Below are 27,768 nucleotides of genomic sequence, written 5' to 3'. Positions count from 1 at the left end.
CCTCAGCAAAGGCTGAGTGACGTATCGGTTCCAGGCACTTGAGGAAATCTCTGTCCAGTCGTTATCTGACCACTAAGCCAACCAAGCAGGGACTTCTATGGCCACATGAGACAAAGAAAGTAGACTTAACAGAATCAGTTCAGGAAACTAAACAGGAGGAACAACAAAAGCAAACCCTGGTTGAGGATGGAGGGGAGAGAGATCATATTTCCAGAATTGTTATGCTATTTAAAATGACCGGTTTTCAGTAATCAAGACAGTATGGTACTGGCACAAAAACAGAAATATAGATCAATGGAACAGGATAGAAAGCCCAGAGATAAACCCAGGCACATATGGTCACCTTATTTTTGATAAAGGAGGGAAGAATATACAATGGAGGAAAGACAGCCTCTTCAATAAGTGGTGCTGAGAAAACTGGACAGCTACGTGTAAAAGAATTAGAACACTTCCAAACATCATACACAAAAATAAACTCAAAATGGATGAAAGACCTAAATGTAAGGCCGGACACTATAAAACTCTTAGAGGAAAACATAGGCAGAACACTCTATGACATAAATCACAGCAAGATCCTTTTTGACCCACCTCCTAGAGAAATGGAAATAAAAACAAAAATAAACAAATGGGACCTAATGAAACTTAAAAGCTTTTGCACAGCAAAGGAAACCATAAACAAGATGAAAAGACAACCCTCAGAATGGGAGAAAATATTTGCAAACGAAGCAACTGACAGAGGATTAATTTCCAACATTTACAAGCAGCTCATGCAGTTCAATATCAAAAAAAAAACCCAAACCAAAAATGGGCAGAAGACCTAGATAGACATTTCTCCAAAGAAGATATACAGATTGCCAACAAACACATGAAAGAATGCTCAACATCTCTAATCATTAGAGAAATACAAATCAAAATCACAATGAGGTATCACCTCACACCAGTCAGAATGGCCATCATCAAAAAATCTACAAACAATAAATGCTGGAGAGGGTGTGGAGAAAAGGGAACCCCTCTTGCACTGTTGGTGGGAAGGTAAATTGATACAACCACTATGGAGAAGAGTATGGAGTTTCCTTAAAAAACTAAAAATAGAACTACCATATGACACAGCAATCCCACTACTGGGCATATACCCTGAGAAAACCATAATTCAAAAAGACACATGTACCACAGTGTTCATTGCAGCTCTATTTACAATAGTCAGGACCTGGAAGCAACCTAAGTGTCCATCCACAGATGAATGGATAAAGAAGATGTGGCACATATATACAATGGAATATTACTCAGCCATAAAAAGAAACGAAATTGAGTTATTTGTAGTGAGGTGGATGGACCTAGAGTCTGTCATACAGAGTGAAGTAAGTCAGAAAGAAAAAAATAAATACCGTATGCTAACACATGTATATGGAATCTAAAAGAAAAAACTGGCTGTGAAGAACCTAGGGGCAAGACAGGAATAAAGACACAGACGTAGAGAATGGACTTGAGGACACAGGGAGGGGGAAGGGCAAGATGGGATGAAGTGAGAGAGTGGCATGGACTTATATATACTACCAAATGTAAAATAGATAGCTAGTGAGAAGCAGCCACATAGCACAGGGAGATCAGCTCAGTGCTTTGTGACCACCTAGAGGGGTGGGATAGGGAGAGTGGGAGGGAGTCACAAGAGAGAGGACATACGGGGATATATGTATATGTATAGCTGATTCACTTTGTTATAAAGCAGAAACTAACACACCATTGTAAAGCAATTATACTCCAATAAAGATGTTCAAAAGAAAAAGATCAGTTTTCAACAAAAAATTATGAGACATACAAGGAATCAGGAAAGTATGGGACTGTACACAGGAAAAAAGCAGTCGAAACTGTACTCAAGGAAGCACAGATGTTGGACTTACCAAAGACTTAAATCAGCTATGATAAATATATTCAAAGAACAACAGGAAACCATGTCTAAGGATCTAAAGAAAAGTTCTCACCAAATAGAGAACATCTCTATTAGGCCCATTAGCATGGGCCCCTGATCCAATATGTCTGATGTCCTTGTAAAAAGGGGAAATTTGGACACTAATGCACATAAGGTATAACACCATGTGAAGATGAAGGCAGAGATTGATATGAAGGATGCCAACGAATGCCAGCAAACCACCAGAAGCTAGGAGAAAGACCTGGAATAGATCCTTCCCTATTGCCTTCAGAAGGAACCAATCTTACTGACACCTTGATTTTGGACTTCTAGCCTCTAGAACTGTGAGACAATACATTTCTGTTGTTTAAGACACCCAATTTGTAGTGTTTTGTTATGGCAGCTAATTAAGAAATACACAGAGCCAATGTTGATACAGGTCACCTTTGCCCTCCTGACCTTCCCTTTATTCTACCATCTTGTAGTTTGTACCTTGAGCCCAGAGCCGACACAACAGCATGCCAGGCAGTGGGGCTTATACAACTTCTCAGAAATGGCCTATCTATGTTTCCCAGAGCAAGGGTTTAATGAGCTGTTTTGCAAACTGTCTTTTGTACACAAAAGATAGGATTTTTCAAAGGGGCTGTCTACCCATGGGGGTTTATAAACAGAACTTAGAAACTCAGAAGATCAAATCAGAAAAAGTTTAGAACTAGAAGGAGAAAACTGTCCAGGTTGTGGTGATGTGGCTGACTGAGCAGTAACTCAGGGGTATCCAGCATCAGACACTACCCTTTGCTGGAGATCTTCAGTCCCCAAGCAGGTACTTTTTGTTTTCTCCAGGCCTGTCCTGGAGCACATAAAGACTGATGGAAAGCTCTGACCCCTTCCTTTCTGCTGGAATCCCTGCCCCACTTTCCTGGGCTGGGTCCCAGTCCCTATAGCCCACACCATCGTATTCTTTGTTCCCGCCCTGTCCCACCAATGCTTACAGACTTCTTGGTTTAGGCTTTTCTTTCCGACTCTTGTGGTTTTAAACCATCACATGTCCTGACCTCAAGGCCTGACTGTGATCCCACTTGCAGGCTGTGTAGTTACTGCCTCTTCTGATTGACTTTCGGAATGCCCCTGTACCCTCCAGATCTTGCTTTCTCAGTCCTGACCTCTTGCTGATAATTGCTACCTGAAGCAGATACCCAGAACCATGCACAGGACTACTGCTGGCAGGTTCTTGAGAAGGACCCCAGAGACCAGGGCTCCATTACTGACTGGGGCTGATCAGCGACCCCAGTGGTAGTGGTATTGGGTAGGGGCTATTCCTGTGGCACACTGTGAGACTATGCAACTGCCATGATTTTTTTTCTGGTTCAGAACACCCAGTGGCTTTTGGTGTATTCGTCAAATCCCTTTGTTAGGGCGTATCAACAATTTAGCAGTACATTATTAGTACCAGGTATTACAAAGCTGTCCAGGAAGTGGTTCTCATGAATTTGGGTAGATGGGGTGGAATATGTGACTTGAGTCAATAGAAGCAGGGCATTCCCTAAAAGGGGCCCCTTGTGCCACTGGTGTCTCTTCCACAAGGGCTAATCACCCCAAATCTCCAGTCATCCTCTAAAGAGTGCCCTTTGATTGCATGTCAGAGACCAGATGAGCAGGATTATCCCCCAGTTTGGCTGAGATGTAAAGTTTCTATGTTTGTGTTTCTTTACAGAGACACAAAACACAGAAAGGACAGATATTGGATCTCCGGATAATTTATTTCCAAATTTAGTTCACTGGATACTGAACAGTTCAGGAGGTAAATAGTGGTGGTTTACTACTTCTACCCCTTCCCTACCCAAGTTCTATCCTGTTCCAATCCTCTTTACGTACCTGTGGGCTCGTCTTTAGGACCCGTCTGTTTTATGAATGTCTTCAGATTCTTAGCAAACAATCCTTTCTTGGCCAACAGAGTGCTGTAGGATCCCTTCTCCACGATGATGCCATTCCCCAAAACCACAATCTCATCCACTTGGGGAAGAAAGTGAATGCTGTGTGTCACCAAGAGTCGAGTCTGTAAAAATAACAGTAAGTTGTGCTGACTGCCCTGTGTCCACCATGTTCCTTAGCTTACTAAGGAAAAGGAAAAACAGAGTCACTGTGGGGCTTTCCTTCAAAATGTGGCCCTGACCACTTGATCTCTTACTTCCTCTTTACTTCCCAGCACCTCATCCTAAAACCTGACCCCATGTGTAAGATGAGACTCCTGTCATCATGGATATATTCACAGTTATTTTCCTGTAGTGACAATGAGGTTTGCCCCACACACGTTTTCCTCCAGCTTCCTGGTAGCCAAGAGTTGGGCTTAGGGACGTCACTTGAGATCAAGGGCTATCAGTATAATTGAGGCATGCAAAACTAACTCCCCCCCCCACTAAACAGGTAACTGATCTAACAAGAACTGCCCAGATTAGTTTAGTATGTTAGAATCATTATAGGGCAAGAAATTGTGTCTTTGGCCCAGGCCCTCCCTGGCGTGGAAGACTTGGCATCCCTTGTATTCTTGTCTATTTATGGACTACATTGACTACTGAAACAGTGATTCCACTCAAAGAAAGATAAAAACTCACAGATCAGTAATGAGACTCAGATAGGGTCTAGGGGGTTGAGATGGGCCTCTAGAGAGACAGCCCAAGCCCACTGCCTCTGCTCTCTACTTCACAGCCCCACAGACACTAGGTTGCTCTTATCAGGAAGACTTGGGAGATGCTCATCCTTTGAGTCTCAGCTCAAAGCCAGCTCTTCCGGTAGCCTTTCCTGAATCCCCAGGCAAGAATTGGGTATTCCTCCAGTGTTTCCATGGTAGTTTGTATATTCTGCCATTAAAAATGATTCTTGTATTATAACATTATTGCTTGCTTTTTGGTTTGTCTGCCAATTCGATTGTAAGTTACTTGAGAGCAGGGATGAGACCTTTTCATCAGTGTGCCCAGTCTTTGCAATGAACCAGGCCCAGGGTGGGTATTCAGTTCATGAATGAATGGAGCCAATTAGCCTTATGGACAGAAGTCAGGACCAGGCATAGGAGGGAGAGTGAGTTCCTGTGGACTCACTGACCCAAGAGAGAGGCAAAAGGCCTCAGTGGGACAGCAGCCCAGTCAACCCTGCCACCCTCTGACTGGCAGCATTCAAAAAACCTTGAAGGGAAAAGGCCAAACACAGATGGAGTGCTGACAGCCCTCACACTAGACTTGCTACTGGTGAGAAGCATACTCAAACCCTCAAGGGGCGCTGGGCTCTGTCAGCCCCTCTCGCATTCAGCCTACTGTGCTAACTTGCCTATGGTAAGGAAAGCCTATGACCAGCTCCAGTGACTTGCTCTGGCCACTTTATCTGTACTATCTCACAGGGGCATTGCAAGAATCAAATGAGACAATGCAATCAAAGTGCTTGGCACAGGCCTGCGACATAATGAATACCCAAAACATATAGGCTTATTTCTATATTCAGATTGAGTCATCCTTTCCAGGCATAGTGCTCCAACATCCTGCAAGAGTTCCAGGAAAGTGCCTTCTTAGAGTAGAGCTCTAATACTTGCAGGATGACCTGTGTCCCAGCAAGGTAAATTGTTGGGTCCTCTGGCATGTTTTCTGACACCAACCGATTCTGAGTGTCCAACAGTTCAATTCTGACACCAGCTACCCAGAAACCCACAGCTACCCAGAGCCCACAAGACTGCCCTGACTTCTAATGCTAGCCGAAAGTCTTGGATCCCACCCATACTTCTGACCAACTAGCTGTAAATTGAGGATTTCCATGGCCCCCTCCTCAGGTCTGATAATTTGCCAGAATGGCTCATAGACGCCAGGAAAATACTTTACTTACTGTTTACCAGTTTATTACAAAGGATACAACTCAGGAACAGTGAAATGGAAGAGATGCATAGGGTAAGGTTTCGGGGGTGGGGTGCTTGTGCAGAATTTCCATCTCTCACCAGGTGTGCCACTTTCCCAGCACCTTAATGTTCTCAGCAATCTAGAAGCTCTCTGAATCTCCTTATTCAAGAATTTTTATAACACAGTCTCCAGCCCATCCTCCTCTCCCCAGAAATTGGTATGTGGGGCTGAAAGTTCCAATCCTCCCATCACTTGGTCTTTCTGAGGAACAGCCTTGTCCAGAGGCTATCTAGGGGCCCCTCCATAAGTCACTCATTAGCATAAACTCAGGTGTGATCTAAAGGGGCTCATTGTGAATAACAAAAGACATTCTTAGTATCACTCAGGAAATTCTAAGGGTTAGGAGCTCTGTGCCAGGACCTAGTGAAAAAGACCAAATATAGTTCTTATTATACCACAGATCTCAAAGGACTTTTTATCATAATTAATCATCCTAAAAGGCTCAATGTTGGAGCCAGAGAATAAGACTCAAATTAGCCAGTTCCCACATAAGCTATGATCTCAAGATGGGAGCCCTCACCAAATCATCTCCTGGGGGACCAGTCTGACACTGTATCTCCCCAGCAGCCCAGGGGGAAGGTAAATAAGGAAATCTGCTTCAGTACCCAGCAGTCCTAGGAGATGTGTTCCCCTCCTCATGTCTTCATCACTTTAAATAATTTCTCACCTTGCCTTTCAACAGGCCATTGGGACCCAAGACCTTATTAAAAATATGTTTTCCCACATGAGCATCCACAGCAGATAGGGGGTCATCCAGAATATAGATGTCTGAATTTTGATAGGTAGCTCTGGCCAGGCTGATCCGCTGCTTCTGACCCCCACTGAGATTTATACCCTGAAGAAGAAAATAATTTCTATTAAGTACTGAAACTGAGTCCCACTAAAATTCCTCTGCATAGATTCCTCTGCTGAATCTATGATTAACATCTCTATCCAAAACTTCATGACCTTTCTTCTCCCATACCTGTTCCCCTCAAGGGAGTATAAAAGGAAAGGGGGGATTGAAACCAAGCAGGACACTGGAGGGCCCTCCTGTGTACAAAAACCCCTGTGTCCCCCCTTTCTTATTTGTAGAAAAAAACTTTAGTCTCCTAGGCCTTCCCTGAGTTCCAAGGAGCAGACTCAAGCCGTTACTAACTAGGGAAGTGAGGGAATGCAGAAACAAAGGAAAAGCAGTCAAGAAACAATAGTTCAACTATAAAACAGAGTCCTACCTCCTCTTCAACGGGTATATGTAACAATTAGATGCATATTATTGAACTATTCTACAGAAACTAAGATTCTAACCCAGGTGGAGGATGGTTACTACATGTTGACCACAAGCATTTAGCCCCAGACTGTTTGGAACCAGAAGGTTGATGATTAAGATTCCTGAAACATCACCCTGCCACTTTACCACCAACCAATCAGAAGGAAGTCTACAAGCTGCAACCCTCACCCCAAATGTTGCCTTTTAAAACCATTCCTGGGGAATTCCCTGGTGGTCCAGTGGTTAAGAATCTGTCTTGCCGACATTAAACACACCAACATTCGAATTATAGGGGTCTCAGAAGAAGAAAAAAAAGGGACCGAGAAAATATTTGAAGAGATTATACTTGAAAATTTTCCTAATATGGGAAAGGAAATAGTCAATCAAGTCCAGGAAGTGCAGAGAGTCCCATACAAGATAAATCCAAGGAGAAACATGCCAAGACACATATTAATCAAACTATCAAACTTAAATACAAAGAAAAAATATTAAAAGCAGCAAGGGAAAAGCAACAAATAACATACAAGGGAATCTCCATAAGGTTAACAGCTGATCTTTCAGCAGAAACTCTGCAAGCCAAAAGGGAGTGGCAGGACATATTTAAAGTGATGAAGGGGAAAAAACCTACAACCAAGATTACTCTACCTGGCAAGGATAACATTCAGATTCGACCGAGAAATTAAAACATTTACAGACAAGCAAAAGCTAAGAGAATTTAGCACCACCAAACCAGCTTTACAACAAATGCTAAAGGAACTTATCTACGCAGGAAACACAAGAGAAGGAAAAGACCTACAATAACAAACCCAAAACAATTAAGTAAATGGTAATAGGGACATGCATATCGATAACTACCTTAAATGTAAATGGATTAAATGCTCCAATCAAAAGTCAGAGACTGGCTGAATGGATACAAAAACAAGACCCATATATATGCTGTCTACAAGAAACCCACTTCAGACCTAGGGACACATACAGACTGAAAGTGAGGGGACGACAATGTTCATTGCAGCACTATTTACAATAACCAGGACATGGAAGCAATCTAAGTGTCCATCGACAGACGAATGGATAAAGAAGATGTGGTACATATATACAATGGAATATTACTCAGCCATAAAAAGAAACAAAATTGAGTTATTTGTATTGAGGTGGATGGACCTAGAGTCTCTCATACAGAGTGAAGCAAGTCAGAAAGAGAAAAACAAATACCATATGCTAACACATAAATATGGAATCTAAAAAAAATGGTTTTGAAGAACCAAGGGGCAGGACACAAATAAAGATGCAGACGTAGAGAATGGACTTGAGGACACAGGGAGAGAGAAGGGTAAGCTGTGACAAAGTGAGAGAGTGGCATGGACATATACACACTACCAAATGTAAAATTGATAGCTAGTGGAAAGCAGCCACATAGCACAGGGAGATCAGCTTGGTGCTTTGTGACCACCTAGAGGGGTGGGATAGGGAGGGTGGGAGGGAGACACAAGAGGGAGGAGATATGGGCATATATGTATATGTATAGCTGATTCACTTTGTTATAAAGCAGAAACTACCATACCATTGTAGAGCAACTATACTCCAATAAAGATATTCAAAAAAAAAAAAAAAGTGAGGGGATGGAAAAAGATATTCCATGCAAATGGAAATCAAAAGAGAGCTGGAGTAGCAATTCTCATATCAGACAAATAGACTTTAAAATAAAGACTATTACAAGAGACAAAGAGGGACACTACATAATGATCACGGAATCGATCCAAGAAGAAGATATAACAATTGTAAATATTTATGTACCCAACATAGGAGGACCTCAATACATAAGGCAACTGCTAACAGCCGTAAAAGGGGAAATAGACAGTAACACATTCATAGTAGGGGACTTTAACACCCCACTTTCATCAATGGACAGATCATCCAAAATGAAAAGAAATAAGGAAACACAAGCTTTAAAAGATACATTAAACAAGATGGACTTAATTGATATTTATAGGACTTTCCATCCAAAAACAACAGAATACACTTTCTTCTCAAGTGCTCATGGAACATTCTCCAGGATAGATCATATCTTGGGTCACAAATCAAGCCTTGGTAAATTTAAGAAAATTGAAATTGTATCAGGTATCTTTTCTGACCACAATGCTATGAGACTAGATATCAATTACAGGAAAAAATCTGTAGAAATACAAACACATGGAGGCTAAACAATACACTACTAAATAACCAAGAGATCACTGAAGAAATCAAAGAGGAAATCAAAAAATACCTAGAAACAAATGACAATGAAAACACGATGACTCAACACCTATGGGATGCAGCAAGAGCAGTTCTAAGAGGGAAGTTTATAGCAATACAGCCCTACCTCAAGAAACAAGAAACATCTCAAATAAACAACCTAACCTTATACCTAAAGCAATTAGGGAAAGAAGAACAAAAAAACCCTCAAAGTTAGCAGAAGGAAAGAAATCAAAGATCAGATCAGAAATAAAAAGAAATGAAGGAAATAATAGCAAAGATCAATAGAACTAAAAGCTGGTTTTTTGAGAAGATAAACAAAATTGATAAACCATTAGCCAGACTCATCAAGAAAAAAAGGGAGAAGACTCAAATCAATAGAATCAGAAATGAAAAAGGAGAAGTAACAACTGACACTGCAGAAATACAAAGGATCATGAGAAACTGCTATAAGTAAGTATATGCCAATAAAATGGGCAACCTGGAAATGGACAAATTCTTAGAAAAGCACAACTTCCTGAGACTGAACCAGGAAGAAATAGAAAATATAAACAGACCGATCACAAGCACTGAAATTGAAACTGTAATTAAAAATCTTCCAACAAACAGAAGTCCAGGACCAGATGGATTAACAGGCAAATTCTATCAAACATTTAGAAAGGAGTTAACACCTATCCTTCTCAAACTCTTCCAAAATATAGCAGAGGGAAGAATATTCCCAAACTCATTCTACGAGGCCACCATCACCCTGATACCAAAACCAGACAAAGATGTCACAAAGAAAGAAAACTACAGGCTGATGTCATTGATGAACACAGATGCGAAAATCCTCAACAAAATACTATCAAACAGAATCCAGCAGCACATTAAAAGGATCATACACCATGATCAAGTGGGGTTTATCCAAGGAATGCAAGAATACTTCAATATATGTAAATCAATCAATGTGGCAAACCATATTAACAAACTGAAGGAGAAAAACCATATGATCATCTCAATAGATGTAGAAAAAGCTTTCGACTAAATTCAACACCCATTTATGATAAAAACCCTTCAGAAAGTAGGCATAGAGGGAACTTACGTCAACATGATACAGGCCATATATAACAAACCTACAGCCAACATCATTCTCAATGGTGAAAAGCTGAAACCATTTCCTCTAAGATCAGGAACAAGACAAGGCTGTCCACTCTCACCACTAATATTCAACATAGTTTTGGAAGTTTTAGCCACAGCAATCAGAGAAGAAAAAGAAATAAAAGGAATCCAAATCAGAAAAGAAGTGAAGCTGTCACTGCTTGCAGATGACATGATACTATACATAAAGACTCCTAAAGATGATACCAGAAAACTACTAGAGCTAATCAATGAATTTCATAAAGTAGCAGGATACAAAATTATTACACAGAAATATCTTGCATTCCTATACACTAATGATGAAAAATAGGAAAGAGAAATTAAGGAATCACTCCCATTTACCATTGCAACAAAAAGAATAAAATAGCTAGGAATAAACCTACTTAAGGAGACAAAAGACCTGCATGAAGAAAACTATAAGACACTGATGAAAGAAATTAAAGATGATATAAGCAGATGGAGAGATATACTGTGTTCTTGGATTGGAAGAATCAACATTGTGAAAATGACTATACTACCCCAAGCAATCTACAGATTCAATGCAATCCCTACCAAACTACCAATGGCATTTTTCACAGAATTAGAAGAAAAAATTTCACAATTTGTACAGAAACTCAAAAGACCCCAAAGAGCCAAAGCAATCTTGAGAAGGAAAAACGGAGCCGGAGAAATCAGGCTTCCTGACTTCAAACTATACTACAAATCTACAGTAATCAAGACAGTATGGTACCGACACAAAAACAGAAATATAGATCAATGGAACAGGATAGAAAGCCCAGAGATAAACCCACGCACATATGGTCATCTTATTTTTGATAAAGGAGGCAAGAATATACAATGGAGAAAAGATAGCTTCTTCAATAAGTGGTGCTGGGAAAACTGGACAGGTACATGTAAAAGTATGAGATTAGAACACTCCCTAACACCATACATAAAAATAAACTCAAAATGGATTTATGACCTAAATGTAAGGCCAGAAGCTATCAAACTCTTAGAGGAAAACCCAGGCAGAACACTCTATGACATAAATCACAGCAAGATCCTTTTTGACCCACCTCCTAGAGAAATGGAAATAAAAACAAAAATAAACAAATGGGACCTAGTGAAACTTGAAAGCTTTTGCACAGCAAGGGAAACCATAAACAAGACCAAAAGACAACCCTCAGGATGCGGAAAGTATTTGCAAATGAAGCAACTGACAAAGGACTAATCTCCAAAATTTACAAGCAGCTCATGCAGCTCAATAACAAAAAAACAAACAACCCAATCCAAAAATGGGCAGAAGACCTAGATAGACATTTCTCCAAAGAAGATATACAGACTGCCAACAAACACATGAAAGAACGCTCAACATCATTAATCATTAGAGAAATTCAAATGAAAACTACAATGAGATATCATCTCACACCAGTCAGAATGGCCATCATCAAAAAATTTAGAAACAATAAATGCTGGAGAGGGTGTGGAGAAAAGGGAACACTCTTGCACTGCTGGTGGGAATGTGAATTGGTTCAGCCACTATGGAGAACAGTATGGAGGTTCCTTAAAAAACTACAAATAGAACTACCATATGACCCAGCAATCCCACTACTGGGCATATACGCTGAGAAAGCCATAATTCAAAAAGAGTCATGTACCAAAATGTTCATTGCAGCTCTATTTACAATAGCCTGGAGATGGAAACAACCTAAGTGCCCATCATCGGATGAATGGATAAAGAAGATGTGGCACATATATACAATGGAATATTACTCAGCCATAAAAAGAAACGAAATTGAGCTATTTGTAATGAGGTGGAAAGACCTAGAGTCTGTCATACAGAGTGAAGTAAGTCAGAAAGAGAAAGACAAATACCATATGCTAACACATATATATGGAATTTAAGAAAAAAATGTCATGAAGAACCTAGGGATAAGACAGGAATAAAGACCCAGACCTACTGGAGAACGGACTTGAGGATATGGGGAGGGAGAAGGGTGAGCTGTGACAGGGCGAGAGAGAGGCATGGACATATATACACTAACAAACGTAAGGTAGATAGCTAGTGGGAAGCAGCCACATGGCACAGGGTTATCAGCTCGGTGCTTTGTGACCGCCTGGAGGGGTGGGATAGGGAGGGTGGGAGGGAGGGAGACGCAAGAGGGAAGAGATATGGGAACATATGTATAACTGATTCACTTTGTTATAAAGCAAAAACTAACACAACATTGTAAAGCAATTATACCCCAATAAAGATGTTAAAAAATAAATAAATAAAAATAGAACTACCATATGACCCAGCAATCCCACTACTGGGCATATACCCTGAGAAAACCATAATTCAAAAAGAGTCATGTACCACAATACTCATTGCAGCTCTATTTACAATATCCACGACGTGGAAGCAACCTAAGTGTCCATCGACAGATGAATCGATAAAGATGTGGCACATATATACAATGGAATATTACTCAGCCATAAAATAACGAAATTGAGTTATTTGTAGTGAGGTGGATGGACCTAGAGACTGTCATACTGAGTGAAGTAAGTCAGAAAGAGAAAAACAAATACCGTATGGTAACACATATATATGGAATCTAAAACAAGTGGTTCTGAAGAACATAGGGGCAGGATAGGAATAAAGACGCAGACATAGAGAATGAACTTGAGGACACGGGGAGGGCGAAAGTAAGCTGGGACGAAGTTAGAGAGTGGTATGGACATATATACACTACCAAATGTAAAATAGATAGCTAGTGGGAAACAGCCACATCAGCTCAGTGCTTTGTGACCACCTAGAAGGCTGGGATAGGGAGGGTGGGAGGGAGATGCATGAGGGAGGAGATATGGGGATAGATGTGTATGTATAGCTGATTCTCTTTGTTATAAAGCAGGAAGTAACACACCATTGTAAAGCAATTATACTGCAATAAAGATGTTAAAAGAAAAAAAAAGCTTCTATTGCAATGCAGGGGACACCAGTTCCATCCTTGTTTGGGGAACTAAGATCCCACATGCTGCGGGAAAATTAAGCCCATGTGCCACAGCTAAAGAGCCCATGTGCCACAATTACAGAGCTCATATGCTCTGGATCCCATATGCCGCAACTAGAGAGAAGCCTGCACACGCACCACAACGAGGTGAAGAGCCCATGCGCCACAACAAAAGATCACACATGCCACAACTAACACCCAACACAGCCAATAAATACATAAATATTTAAAAATAATAATTTTAAAATATTTTAAAATAATAATAAAAAAAACATTCCCTGAAAGCTATTGAGGAGTTTGGGTCTTTTGAGCATGAGCTGACGATTCTCCTTGCTGGGCCCTGCAATAAACACTGTACTTTCATTCACCACAACGCAACGTCAGTAGATTGGCTGTGCTGTGTGGTGGGCAGCCAGACCCAAGTTCAGTTCAGTAACACAAGTTCCTTTATACAAATAAATATCTTTGATTCAAATAAATAACTTTAGGCCCAATAATTAAAAGCATGGCCAACTTACCATTTTATATCATATAATTTACTTATCTTGTTGTTGTTGTTGCTTCTTCCCCATGAGAATGTAGAGCTATATCAGGGTAGATTTCCTCTGTTTGTGGATGTAACTCCAGCACTTAAAATAGTGTGTGGCACATAGTAGGTACTCAATAAAAATATGCTGAATTAATGAACAAAATCATTCTAGAGCTATATCTTCACTAGTCTTCTAACATCTCAAGATCTTTCCCCCAAAAACTGCTATATTCATGTTTAGTAATGGGGAAAGAGTATAAAAACATCCCAAATATGTAGTAATCAGGGATTTCTAAACAAATTATACTATATTCATATAATTCAAAACAGTCATTAAAAACTAATTTTTAAGAAAGGCATTTGACAACATGAGAAAATAATATACTCTAAATTTCTATGTGTTCAAAGCAGATTATTAGAACCGTACTCTGGTCCTCACTGGTATACAGAAGTAGAGTCAGGACAACTAGGCTCTGGTCTGCCTCTGGCCCTCCACCTGTGAGGTCAAATTTGGGTCAGCTGCTTCTTAGTTAACCTCTCAGGTCGTAGCCTCATCATCTCTCCTTTAGGTTACACAGTTCCTATATTTGCTTCTAGGTACAAAATTTTAAATTTCTGAGTTATTTGCACAAAATATTGTGCAAACTCATGTTTTCTGGTGTTTGTTCCAGGCTTGACCATCAAAATTGATCAACTATTTTACTGTCATGTACTTCTTCATCACCCTTACTCTTTTCCTTCATTATTTCTTCACCCTTCAAGGCCCCTTGGTGTCCCAAGTACCTTCTCTCCAATCTCAGCCAGATCTCCCCCAGGCAGCACTTCCAAGTCGGGGAAGAGGGCACAGGCCTCCAGAACTTGCTGGTATTTCTTTTCATCCAACTCTGACCCAAAAAGGATGTTGTCCTTTATGGTGCCGTTCTGGATCCAGGACTGCTGCGGGACATAGGCTACAGTGCCCTAGGATGGGAAGGGTCAGACCATACGACAGTTTTGTTCCTCTGGAAATGCAGTGTTGAAGGAGGGGGTGGCAGGAGTTGGGAGGAACAAATGGAATGTAGATTTTTAAAAAATGTCAGGCTGACTGAGCAATTGATATTTATAAAGGTGCATGTATTTATTGCACCATCCAGGGAGAAAGATTCAATATCCTATGCATCATTTGAAGTCTCCATTTTTGGACTATCACTCTCTAGCCATGATCCAAAAAATGGAGGATGACTGCACGTGCTGCTTCTAGAACAGGCTTTTAGTCAGACCCCAAAGAGTTTACTAGGACCAACAGAGGGCCAACACTGATGGGGGAATGGTGTAGACAACATCTTAGGAAGCAAGAACTAAGAGATTGAAATTTGGGTACCAGACTGATGCACAAAACAGATCGTGTCAAATGAGAGATGGAGCCTGATAAACACCTGTGTTTGAGGACAAACCCAGTTATGAGTTAGCAAGAAAAAGCTTCTTGAAAGGAGTTAGGAGGCAGAGTTAAATCTGTAGAGTCTGCTCTGCTATACTGCATGTTTATTTAATGCAAATTATCTCATTAGTAATCAGTAAATCAGGGAATAATGTCAGTATAATGTGGAAGAAGTGTTGGTTCTTAAAATTTTTCCAAGCATGTCAGTGTAAAGCAATTAGGGGCAAGCTTTCTTATAATTAAGAAGAAAGGCTTAGCAATATATGAAGATCTTAAGAAAAGCTAAAAATCTATAGACGTGCCTCTTTTTGGTGCGAGTAGTGGCTGGTTAAATGATTCCAAATACCTGTAATTTCCCCTAAATTTAGCTCTCTGGGGAAGCTGAGAGTACTGATGGAGATGCCATGAAAACATTTCTTCTCTATTTAAAAAAATTATAATTGACGACATCTATACTCTATGTCATGTTTTTGTACGGAAGCAAGTGCCCTCAAACACCCAGCTCTCGGGCTTCCCTGGTGGCGCAGTGGTTGAGAGTCCGTCTGCCGATGCAGGGGACGCGGGTTCGTGCCCCGGTCCGGGAAGATCCCATATGCCGCGGAGCGGCTGGGTCCGTGAGCCATGGCCGCTGAGCCTGTGCTCCGCAACGGGAGAGGCCACGACAGTGAGAGGCCCGCGTACCGCAAGAAAATAATAATAATAATAAAAAAATACCCAGCTCTCAAAGGAAGAGGTGAGAGGCCCAGAACTAATTGTGAAGCTGGGTGTAATTGTCAGTGGAGATTTTACAGTGCTACTGTTTTTTTTTTTTTTCAGCGGCCATGGCTCACGGACCCAGCCGCTCCGCGGCATGTGGGATCTTCCCGGACCGGGGCACGAACCCGCGTCCCCTGCATCGGCAGGCGGACTCTCAACCACTGCGCCACCAGGGAAGCCCAGTGCTACTGTTTTAATTGTTATCGCTGTTGTTGTTTTTGTTGCTACCCTGTTTACAAAGTTACATATGTTTTTAATGATCTGTTGCAACTCTTTACCCCAGGTCCTATTATTTTTATTGTACGGTTTCGCAGAACGTGAGGTTTTCAGAAACACAGATATAGAATTACCTATACTTTGATAGAAGACATCTCTGTTCAAGTTTTCAAACTTTAGTATGCATATGAGAATCACCTGGGGAGCTCATTAAAAATGCAGGTTTTTAGAATCTACCCCAGAGTATGATTATATATGTGGGGTGGGGCAAAGAATCTACCATTTCTCCACGACCTCACCTACAGCAACATGACAGGAGTAGTTATCAGATTCTAGTTCATTCTCCCAATGAGAAGGCAGCGCCAAGAGACCACATTTGAGTGTCAGAAGTCTTCTCCTTGGCATTCCTTCTCACCTTGACCGTGATGTGCCCGTGGACATTTTCCATTTCTCCCAGCATGGCTGACATCAAGGAGGATTTCCCAGAGCCCACAGTGCCCACCACAGCCACCAGTTGGCCTGGCATAATGTCTAGGTTCACGCTGAAAGACAGAAGTGCACTTGAAAGAGAAGGGCGTGTGGAGGGGTGTTATTCAGGAGAAGTTCAAGCCACTTCTCAGATGCTCCATAGGAAGTCCGATTATTAGGAGATTTTCCCTCAAGATTGGAAAATTTGTCTTGCATATACAATACTCCAAAGTATTTCTCTAATGATTTTTTTTCTGCTCTAAGAGTTTCGAGAGTAAGTCCTCATATATAAATTGTTTGTGCCAAATGTGAGTTTCCACTGGAAAAATTATTTTAGAACCAACGTGGTACCACTGAACAAGACCCTATTGGTTCAAGTCCCAACTCTGCCACTGCCGAGCTGTGTGATCTTGGAGGACCACTTCTCCTGGACTCTCGTTTCTAAACTAATGGGGTTGGACCAGATTAATGTATCCCGAAGTTGGCCATTCAATGAGAATAACCATTCAATAAAACACTTGCTGAAAGCACAGATTCCCTGTTCCCCTCCCCCGGAGATCTGGCTGAGTCTGACTGGGGAGGGGCCCACACTGGGCCAGGCTCCTGGAAACTCTGTTCTGGCCCTATTATTTGAGTCCCTAGAACATTAGGAACATGGGGAACTTGTTCACAGGCTTTCTGAACCTGCCCCTTGAGCTGGACTCCTTCCAGACTTATCCTACTAGCAAAGTGGGAGCTATGTCCACTCTACTCTCTGCAAAGTGAGGCTTTCAGGTTGGGAAGGTTCAGAGGTGGGGCTTCTTGCCTGACACATGCTGGGGCAAGCTCCAGAGTCCATGTTAAAGGATCTAGGAATAGGAGAGAAATGTGGAAAGTTCTGGGTGTAGCAGGGAGATGATCAGGTATACTCAGTTGTGAAGAAAATATCTGGCCTGCTTGGGCTCCCGGTGTGCTCTGTAGTGCTGTGCTCAGTGGCTGAGTTGGCCGTACCAGTACATACAGTGCTTAAGGAACACATTACATGCAGCAATGTGGCAAGAAAGGGTTGGCTTAAGGCAGGGGAATGTGAGAATGGGTTATGTAGATGAAAAATTCCAGATCTGAAGTTGATTATAGAGGCAGCTCCCAACAACCACCCTGGGCAAAGGAGGCAGATTTTTCTTGATTACTATTCTTAAGTGAATAAATGAACTTAAATTGAGTTCAGGTTCTTGTGTGTATCCACTACCATACCCAGAGACCTAGGCTACCTGCCAACCCTGTACTACCTCCATCCAGTCTGGAGAATAAATGTCTTCATAGGCTCTCAGCTGGACACGCACTGTCCCACAGTAGGAAAGCAGGGTAGCAGATGTAGTTACAGGGACAGGGGCTCAGGATCTTTGCTGTCAGTTCATCCCTCCAAGAGTTTAGCCTGCACTAGTCTCTAACTGAACACATGCACATAGCTCGTTTCCCCATGTATTATATTACATGGAATTTTTCAATAACAAGACTGGCAAAGAGAATCCTAAAAAACAGCAAGAGGAAAAGGAGACAACTCACTCTTGGATTGTGACTTCCGAATTGTGGTCCCAGGTAAAGGATGCCTCAGAAAACTGCACAGCTTTGTCTGTTGAGAAAAAGTCCCCTCTTTAAGTCAGATGTAGGTCCCCACATGTCTGTCTGCCCTTTCTTAGCCTTCAGGTGTCCCTCACTGCTTCCTCCAGCAGAGCCCAAGATTGCCTCTGTCAGGTGCTGACTCCTGAGCTGACAAGAGGCAAATGAAAGGTCCTGGGATGATACCAAGAGTTGCCTGCATATGATGTCGTTTTTTTACTTAGGAGTCCCAAGCCTGTTGGTAGCCCAGATTCTTGATCTACAGACAGCCTGGGTACATTCCCAGGCCCTCTGTTGCCTAGTCTCGTATAAATCCCACTTCTGAATATAAACTCAGCCATTCCCTGCCCTGGATTCCAGACCCACTGCTCCTTCTGGCTATGATGCCCCCCAGTCCTTAAACCTTTAGAACTTGTGTGTTCCTTCACTCCAGCCTGTCTTCCCAATTCCACATGCTTGGCTCCATTCTGACTTGTTTTCTAGATCCTTTGCAGGATTCCCTGCTTATCCTTAGAATAGCTGCCCCTGCTTAGCTTGGCAATCTGGCTAAGCAATCTGCTCTAAATGAAAGCATAATTTAAGTAATAATGGTATGGATACTGTGCAAATATAGGTGCAAGGTAAGTCCCCTAGCTTTCCCTTTCCATCAGTTTCTTGCTGCAAAGTACTGGTGCCAGCACTGTGAATATATATGGGATGCAACTTCCAAATTCACTTACCAAAATTGCAGTCATGTCGAATGGCAGATGTGTCCAAGTCATCCCCTCCCAAATATTTCTCTAGCCGTTCTACGGAAACACTGGCCTAGAGAAGGACATAAAGGATAAAAAAACCTCAGTGACAAGCACAAGTAGAGGAGTTTGACTTCGTCATCAGCCTTGGATGTGGAAGCAGATAGTCAACCTGCCAAGCTTCTTGCCCATGATTTGCTATTTGCCACACCTGGAACCTCTGGCCCCCTACCCTCAGCCCCCCTCCCCAGCGTGATTCAGCCACACCTCAGCCCTGGGGGCCAGCCCACTCTGAACAGAGGGAAATTAAGATGCTCTATTTCAGCCCCTCAGAAAACTCACTGTGGTGTGGGGGGAGGTCAGTTCTACTGCTCTCTTTGGACCTAGTTCCAGAAACTGTCTTCTGCCTTCTTCTAAGACAAAACTTCTGTCTGGTTCTGGTAACTGGGCCCCTGGCATGTTCTTCTTTAACTGAGTCCATGACCCATACGGTGCCTCACTGCCCACATGCCATGGTCATCAGGCCCCTTTGTCATGCAGGGAGCTGTCACCACTGCTGATCCTGCTTTTGCTCTCTATGCGATAAACTATCTGAATCTAAAAAGAGCATGTTATTTATCAGCCAAATCTATCAGCCTTCCTTAACACCCTCCAGTACCAGGAGAGGTCTTTTCCTAAACCCCAGTCCTTCCTATGGCCTGAGCTGTCTGAAGCCAGCCACCTCCAGGATGAATGCAGGTCGCCACACTTTGTCATCCTGGCTGCCTCACCAGTCTGCCACCTGCCCTGTGAACGTCCTCCTGAGGTCTGGTACCTGGTCTATCTCAGTGACTGTGCTCAGTTTTCAGGACCCAAACACTCCCTACGGCCCATTTTCTGACACCTTGAGGCTCCCAGGTTGCATTTGGTTTTACCACCATGTATGTGGCTTCATCCAAAGAGAAGCCTTTTCTCTCCTTTTGTGCCATGTTTCCCTAATGCTCCATAAATACCTCACAAGGAGATGGATGAGACTGGGATGATTATCCTCAGTTTATAGTCAGGAAAACTGGGGCTCAATGAGCTTGTGATTTTACTAAATCAAACTGTTGGTCTCCAGAGACCAAAAAAATCTCTCTAATTGAAGGTTCACCAGCAGAAGCTAGAAATGAGATATGACAGACCAGTCATTCTGGACTCTAAGGCTTTTAACCCGAGCTAATCAGTTAGCAGTGAGAGTTCCTACCTACCTGGAGCATGGTGGAGACGATCATGGGAAGCATGCTCATGGGAAAGCGCAGGATATTGAAGAGGGTGATGGAGGTGAAGGCCTTTTCTGCATCCAGAATATTACTGCTATCCACCAGGACGTAAACGGAAAACGTGATCACAGACACCTGGAAAAGCAAAGCCATCAGTGATTTATTCCTAACAGGGATCAAGCAGCCTTGTTCTAAGTCTCAGGAACACAGTGCTGTATCACAGTTGAAGGAGTCTTAGGGATTATCTCAACCCTCCCATGTTACAGATGAGAAACCTGAGCCCAGAAGAGGAGGAAATGTCTTGCCTGAGGTCATAAAGTCAACTAATGGCATTGCTGGGACCAGAGCTCGAGTCTCCTGGCTCCTGTTATCAGTGTTCCTTCCGCTACAGACCCACGCGGCCTCCCCAAGAAGATGAGAAGCCTTCCCACACAGACCATGCCTGGATACCACATTCATGCTGAACCCCCTGGAAACTTGCTCTGGGCGGCAAGACCACCAAATTGTGCACAAGGGTGAAACTAGATTTGGGGACATGAGGTAGGAATAGCAGCATGAGGACTTGATGAGCCCCTGGATTTCAGGGTCAGGCCTACAGGTGCAGGCAGTCTATCTAAACAGACCTTCTTCTCCAGGAAGCTGACCCAGCCCACTGACTCCTGTCACTCACCAGCACCGGAGTTAAGTATAAGAGAAATATCATCACAGACTGCAACTGCCCAAACGTCAGCAGGTTCCTGAGCTCTTTTTTACGAAGGTCGTGGACTTGGTTTTGGAATGAAGGTTCCCAGGCAAAATATTTCAGGATCTAATAGGATAGAAAACAGCACAGCTTACACTGGTGCCCCAAAAGGACATCAGGTGCATACCATCCACCCATGTTTCAGGATATGCTCCCCAAAATTGGGGAAGTAGAAATTCAGATTATAAAGTGTGATTACAGAAAGGTAACTTGTATTTGTTGACAACTTACTAGGTATACAACGTTTTATATACATTATCTTACTTAGTTCTAAGTGTGACCAACTGTCCCACTTTGCCTGGGATTAAAGGTTGCCCAGGATATGGGGCTTTCAGTGCTAAACCCAGAAAGTTCTGGGCAAACCAGGAAGAGGTAGCCACCTACTCTAACAGAATTACTGCATCCATTTTAACAATAAGGAAACAGGTTGAGAGAGACTAAGTAACTTGCCCAAAGTCACCATCCTAGCGAGTGGTAGAGCTGAGACCCGAAACCAGGTCTATGTTTTCATTTTGCCACATTGGCAAGAAGGCATATAGAGCTCTGTGTGGAGAAATAGCAGGATGTTCAAAGGGGCCTCTGTTTCATTTTCAAGAGGTTTAGGGTAATATTAAAGTCCATGAATTCAAAAACAACGTATATATTAAAAAAGAATTTATTGGTCACCTTTGAAGGATGAAAATGCATTATTTTGAAATCTAGTAAATAGAGGAAAGAAGCCTGTATTTATCCTGCCTATCCTGTACAAACTTTATTTTAGGGTAACCAACTAGCTGATTAAAGATCATTCTTCATTACACAATTCCACCTAAGCAATGGCAAAGGAATAATGGAATTAAAACATCACCCTTTTGCAACTACTAATGAAATAACAGAATAAGGCAATGATCATCAGTGGCTGCTAAAACCTTTATGACAGTGGTTTTCAACTTTGGCTGCATATTAGAATCACTTAGGGAGCTTTCAAAAAAAACATATATATATATATATACACACACCCCCAGAGAGTCCAAAAAAATGGTTTGAAGTAGGCCCCAAGCCTCAGTGGGTTTACAAACTTCCCAGGGGATTGAAATGTGCTGCCGGGGCCACAAATCACTACTCTGGGTGAAAGAACAGCAGGAAACACAATAAAGGATGAGTCAGGCTGACAACGCCTGGACCCCATAAACACGCATCATCGCTAAGTTAGGAAGCAAGCACTCTCTGAAAGTATCCTTGCCCCTCAACCCCACCCCAAACAAACAAACACAAGAAACAAACAGGCCAAAATATACTCAAGCCTCTAGATCTAACCACCAATTTACAAGAAACATTGGAACAAGACAACTTGTTTTCTCTAAAATGACCAAATGACTACTGTAGATCAAAAGCACTCTCAACTAAATGCCATGTGTGGGCAGTTTTTGGATCCTTATTCAAACTAACCAACGGTAAAATAAAATTAAATTAAAAAGACATGTATGAGGTAATTGGGGAAATTTAATGGTATCAAAGGACTGTTTTTTTTTTTTCAGGTATGCTATTGGTATTGTGGTTATGTTAAAAAATGAAGTCCTTATTTTAGAAATACATACCCAGTATTTACAAATGAAATGACAAAATATCTGAGATTTGATTTTAAATAATCTAGCAGGGCATGAAGTGGAGAGTGGGGATATAGATGAAACAAGTTAGGTCATGCTGATAATTGCTGGAGCTCGGTGATAAATCCATGGGGCTTCATTAAACCATTCTCTTTACTTTTGTGCACATTTGACAATCTCTACAGTAAAATACAAAAACGAAACAAGCCATTTAACATAATTAAATAGAAATCATGATCAAAAGAGGTCCTGAGAGGAGTACCAGGACAAGAAACAGGAGACTTCCGGGCTAATGAATCAGAAGTCATGGGACACATCACAGGCCCAGAAGCAGAAGTGCACAACCTCTAGCAAGTTTGTTAAGCCCAAGAACCCAATGTTGCCGTCATTGTGCCCAGAGAGTCACCTACACTCAGCTTCTTACCTTGATCCCACTGAGAACCTCATTCATGATCTTTAAACGGTTGTCTTTATACTTCATATTTTTAACCTGCCAGGAAAAAGTGAAACAAACACAGAACACACTTCCATGTGAGAGGGTCCAGATTTGCTGCAGATACTAAATCTCAGTGGTGCTTGTGGCTGTCACTTGGTGAGAACTTGAGGTGCCCAGTGATGGGCTGTCTCTCCCACTCTCCTCCTTGCCTCCCCACCCCTGCCACACCCACCTTCTTTCTGAACCTGAACAGCCTTGGCCCGACTGTGCCCTCCTCCTAGGTTGTTTTTTCCATGGCTTCCTCCTTTACATTCAGGTTGGTGTTGTCCAGAGCTCAGCTCAATGTCCCCTCCTCACAGAGGTCATTCCTGATCCCATAACCTAACACTGCCACCCACCCGCTCACTAGCATATCACCCTGTTGAATTCTCTGCATAGTACTTATCATAACTGACATTTTCCTTCTTTGCTTTTACTTGTTTATGGCCTGAATCTCCACCCCAAGTAGAACGTAAGTTCCACAAGAGCAAGAGCCTTGTCTAATTTGCTGCTGTGTTCCCCCCAAAATAGGATATACAAAAAATATTTTTAAAATATTTGCAACTAAATGAATGCAAAACAAATGGACTAAATGACATACGCCACTGAGTTCACCCATCCAAAATATGATTTCCGGCATAGCTAACAACTGTCCACATGGAGCCCTGCTACCTGGTGGTAGCAGGGTTGATTGCCAGGATTTAGGCCTAAAGTTTGGGTTGCTCATGTGACTGCTCTGTGTGGCTGGTTTGCATTACTATGATGGAGAAACAGGGCCAATAATCACTGTGCTAAGAACAGCCCAGTGGAGCAGGGTGTAAGAGTTACATGCAGGGTCCCTGGGCAGCTCTTCTCTTTCCAATGAGGAACATGAATCAAGACAGAGTATATAAACCCTAAGAGTGGTGAGAAAATGAAAAGGGAAGATAAAGCCAAGCTCATCTGAGACAGTGGCAAGTCTTCTACCAGCTTTGCGTTGCTCAAACTCCAATCACAAGTCAGAATAGAGGAAATAAAAGACTTTAGACTTTGAAGAACATAAACATGTCCCCAGTGACTGTTTCTTTACCTGAATAGCCCTACTCTTGGTGGCAATTACCCCATTAATTGGGATTAGGAGCACCATCACCCCAACACCTGCTAAGACTGAGGGTCCCAACTCTGCCCACAGGAAGTAGATGGACAAGGAAATCTGTAGAACGTTTGACCACAGCAGGTGGATGAAGTTGGTCACGTCCATGAGCTTCTGGGCGTCCACAGACATCAGGTTCACTGTTTCTCCAATGCTGTACTGCTTCCTGGCCTGGTTGGATAGAGTCAGCGCCTAAAAACAAAGATTGGAATTGGGACACCTGGACAAGGCCAAGGATACTGGGGAGTGAGAGGGAAATTCAGGAAGGAAGTGAAAGACAGTAGAAGGATGGGCTCCATATGGACACAACTTTTCCAAAGGGCTGGGATCTTCTTGCCACTAAATCTTTTTTTTTTTTTTTTGAGGTACGCAGGCCTCTCACTGCTGTGGCCTCTCCCGTTGCGGAGCACAGGCTCCGGACGCGCAGGCTCAGTGGCCATGGCTCACGGGCCCAGCTGCTCCACAACATGTGGGATCTTCCTGGACTGGGGCACGAACCCATGTCCCCTGCATCGGCAGGCGGACTCTCAACCACTGCGCCACCAGGGAAGTCCTTGCCACTAAATCTTACACACAGTGTTCTCTCATTCTTGGCCACTCTTTCCTGCTATTCCTACCTTCCCCAACATCTGTTCCTCCACACACTTTTTTTGCTCAGAAAAGTCCTATTTATCTCTTAGTGTCAACTTAGATGGAACTTCTTCTCAGAAGACTTCCCTGACTCCCAAGTTCAGGTGAGATATTTCTCCTGTGTATTCCCCTAACAACCCGTGCTTACCTCTGCCATGACACTCACCACACTTCACTGCGTAATTTTGTTTTTCTATTTCTCCACCAGTTGTAAACTCTGTAAGGACAAGGGCTACATCTGTCCAATTCACTACCGCTTTCACATGCACACAGTAGGGAAACCAAATACTGAAGGATGGAAGGAACGGAGGGATGAAAGGAAGAAGCATGTATTCATTCTTGCCTTGCAGACTTTAATGTGGCAATGTTATTTGGAGCCATACTGTGAGGAGGTTGCAACCATTCCCAAGGAGGACAGAGATCTTAGAATGGTGAGGAAAGCTGCGGGGTTCACACACTGGAAGCAAAATGACTTATTGTCAGGAATTTGAGGGCAATATCTAGATGCCTGAATCTTGCAGCATGAGCCTCTTGTTCTCTTGTTAGAGAGATCAGAAGGCTGACACCCACAGTCTGTCACTTACAGCAGTGCCTTGTACAAATTCTCCCAGACAAGGGGCTGGGGGGTGGGTGGTGGCTGCATGAAACCAGCTTGTACTACGCTCACCAAGCCACCCTCTGGTGTGGGCTACATCTTTCCAGAGGAATGAAAGCCTTCTTCTAATTCCCACAAGGCAGTATATGGGCTATGAGTGGCCCTAGAGATCACCTTCATCCTCCTCCTAGAAGCTCTACTGTCACCTTACTCCATCAATAAAGTCTTTAGAATATATCAGGATTCTTGGTTGTACAGTAAAAAGAAGGAAATTTCCTAAAATGTTAGGCTACCAAGGTTCTAGAGACATCATTTCACTGCTATGCCTCCCCTTTGGTTTTGAAAAACAAAAACAAAAAGTAACATCTAATTACCCTTCAAGGTAATCACTATACTTTTCTTTTTTCAATAAATCTTTGTAAAGTGGTAAAGTCATTAATTTAGTCCCAATAGCCCTTGTCTAGAGGCAGGTCCTGTCTATGTGATTCTAGGCATTGAAATGATCTAAGCCCTACTTCTCTGTAAACTAGGGGTAATGCAGTTACTTCCCAGGGCTAAGAATTGATAATGGACGTAAAAAATGTTTCATAACATTTCATAAATGAAGCATAATCTAAACATATAAAATTAGTCAATTTTAAATTCTATTTTAGGGACTGCCCTGGTGGTCCAGTGGTTAAGACTTCACCTTCCATTGCCCGGGGTGCAGGTTCGATCCCTGGTCAGGGAGCTAAGATCCCACATGCCTTGGGGCCAAAAAAACAAAACATAAAACAGAAGCAATACTGTAACAAATTCAATAAAGACTTTAAAAATGGTCCACATCAAACAAAATCTTTAAAAAAAAATTCTATTTTAGGAGCAATATTTATTTGAATGAAGGTCTCATTAAGGGCTCTATCCTTATGGATTGTAACAGTTGCAAAACTTGGAACATATCAATATTAAGAATCAAAGTAGTGGAAATGAATCATCACAATTGTAAAAGTGTACGTTCATAGAAATGTCTGAGACAGCCTGGTTAGTGACCTTATATCCTGCAAACCAGCAGAAATACAGTATCTCCAGAAGGAATAAGGGGATTAAAATTTTAATTTTGGAGAAGACAAATTCCAGTGTGAGGGTATCTGGGAGTTCAAAGAACTTGACCAGACTTCTGATCTAAAGACATTTGGATCACCTCTCTGGGTCTCTCGACGAGTCAGCATCTACTCAGGAAAGACAAAAGACACACTGGAGTCTTAAGAGAGGAAAGCAAAGGATAAAATCAGGAACTGTAACAGAGAAATCACTATGATGGAACACTCCAGTGGTGGATGAAAAAGAGAAAGAAAAGGCAACCGACTGATGTTCTGACCTATAAAAAGTATCATCATCTCCTAATGGATGAATTTTCTCCTCAGGCTTGTAGTCACTATTTTCATTTCTTTTTATTTATTTTTTAAATTGAGATATACTTGACTCTACTTTCATTTCTTAAGGGAAAAAATGAGAATTCACCTTGGTGTCTAGGACGGAGGGAAATAAAGTTGCTCTGAGAAAGTTAAACATTAAAAGCAACGTGTCAGAGGGAAGATGGGGAAAATCATCTTAAGGAAATGGAATAGCTCCCAAGTCTGCAGAACTTGGGAAGTTATTTACAAATCCAAATATTGAAGGTATTTACAAATCCAAGAAAGGAATCAGGCAGAGGACGTGTTGGTCGTTACTCAAGACTGAGAAAAAGAAGTTGCTAGGCAAAAGTCAGTCTGAGGAGATGGAGTCCTGGTTCACAGAGCGTTCTGGTCTATGGCAAAATTGTGATTTGAGATGGACACACCAGGTCTTATGAGCCAAGTTTCATGTAGTATTTGGTTTAAATATTGGTGATTTGAAGAGTCTGCCCTTGGCCAGCTTCTTTTCTTACTTTACATTCTGTCCCAAGGTGTTGTCACCTTGTGGAGAGAGGAAGGAAGAGAGGGACGGTATGCAAGCCTTCAAAGCTGGAAGGCAGATCCCGGGCAGAGAACAGCTTGCCGGCTTTTCCCTGGAGTGCACCCCACCCCCCCCACACAGACGCTCTATGTCTGTATACACACTTTTCATTTTCATCTCCAAAGAAATATCTAAAGAAGGCTGTGTGTTTAGCCAAAATCCAGTGTTGAGATCAGTTATCATTTCCGTCAAATTTTTCCTCAATCTGGGAAGAAATGCTCACGTTTACAAAGGGGATTTTCT

The 27,768-nt window shown here is 42.2% G+C and overlaps 1 protein-coding gene across 2 annotated transcripts in view; it reads right to left on the bottom strand.

Annotated features, from left to right (window-relative positions):
* ABCC2 (ATP binding cassette subfamily C member 2) overlaps positions 1-27,768 on the bottom strand; it is a 71,661-nt gene that overhangs the window by 26,440 nt on the left and 17,453 nt on the right. For both annotated transcript variants that reach the window (XM_082673608.1, XM_082673607.1), the window contains exons 10-19: positions 24,264-24,518; positions 23,144-23,209; positions 21,062-21,199; positions 20,380-20,526; positions 19,139-19,223; positions 18,366-18,432; positions 16,768-16,894; positions 14,747-14,923; positions 6,512-6,679; positions 3,782-3,962 (exon numbers count right to left, since the gene is read on the bottom strand). In XM_082673608.1, coding sequence (XP_082529734.1) covers positions 3,782-3,962; positions 6,512-6,679; positions 14,747-14,923; positions 16,768-16,894; positions 18,366-18,432; positions 19,139-19,223; positions 20,380-20,526; positions 21,062-21,199; positions 23,144-23,209; positions 24,264-24,518 — 1,411 coding nt within the window. The remainder of the gene's footprint in view (positions 1-3,781; positions 3,963-6,511; positions 6,680-14,746; positions 14,924-16,767; positions 16,895-18,365; positions 18,433-19,138; positions 19,224-20,379; positions 20,527-21,061; positions 21,200-23,143; positions 23,210-24,263; positions 24,519-27,768) is intronic.

Source organism: Grampus griseus (assembly GCF_964374135.1).
Source record: "Grampus griseus genome assembly, chromosome: 16".
Classification (NCBI taxonomy): domain Eukaryota; kingdom Metazoa; phylum Chordata; class Mammalia; order Artiodactyla; family Delphinidae; genus Grampus; species Grampus griseus.
This window is presented reverse-complemented; position numbering and strand designations above follow the sequence as displayed.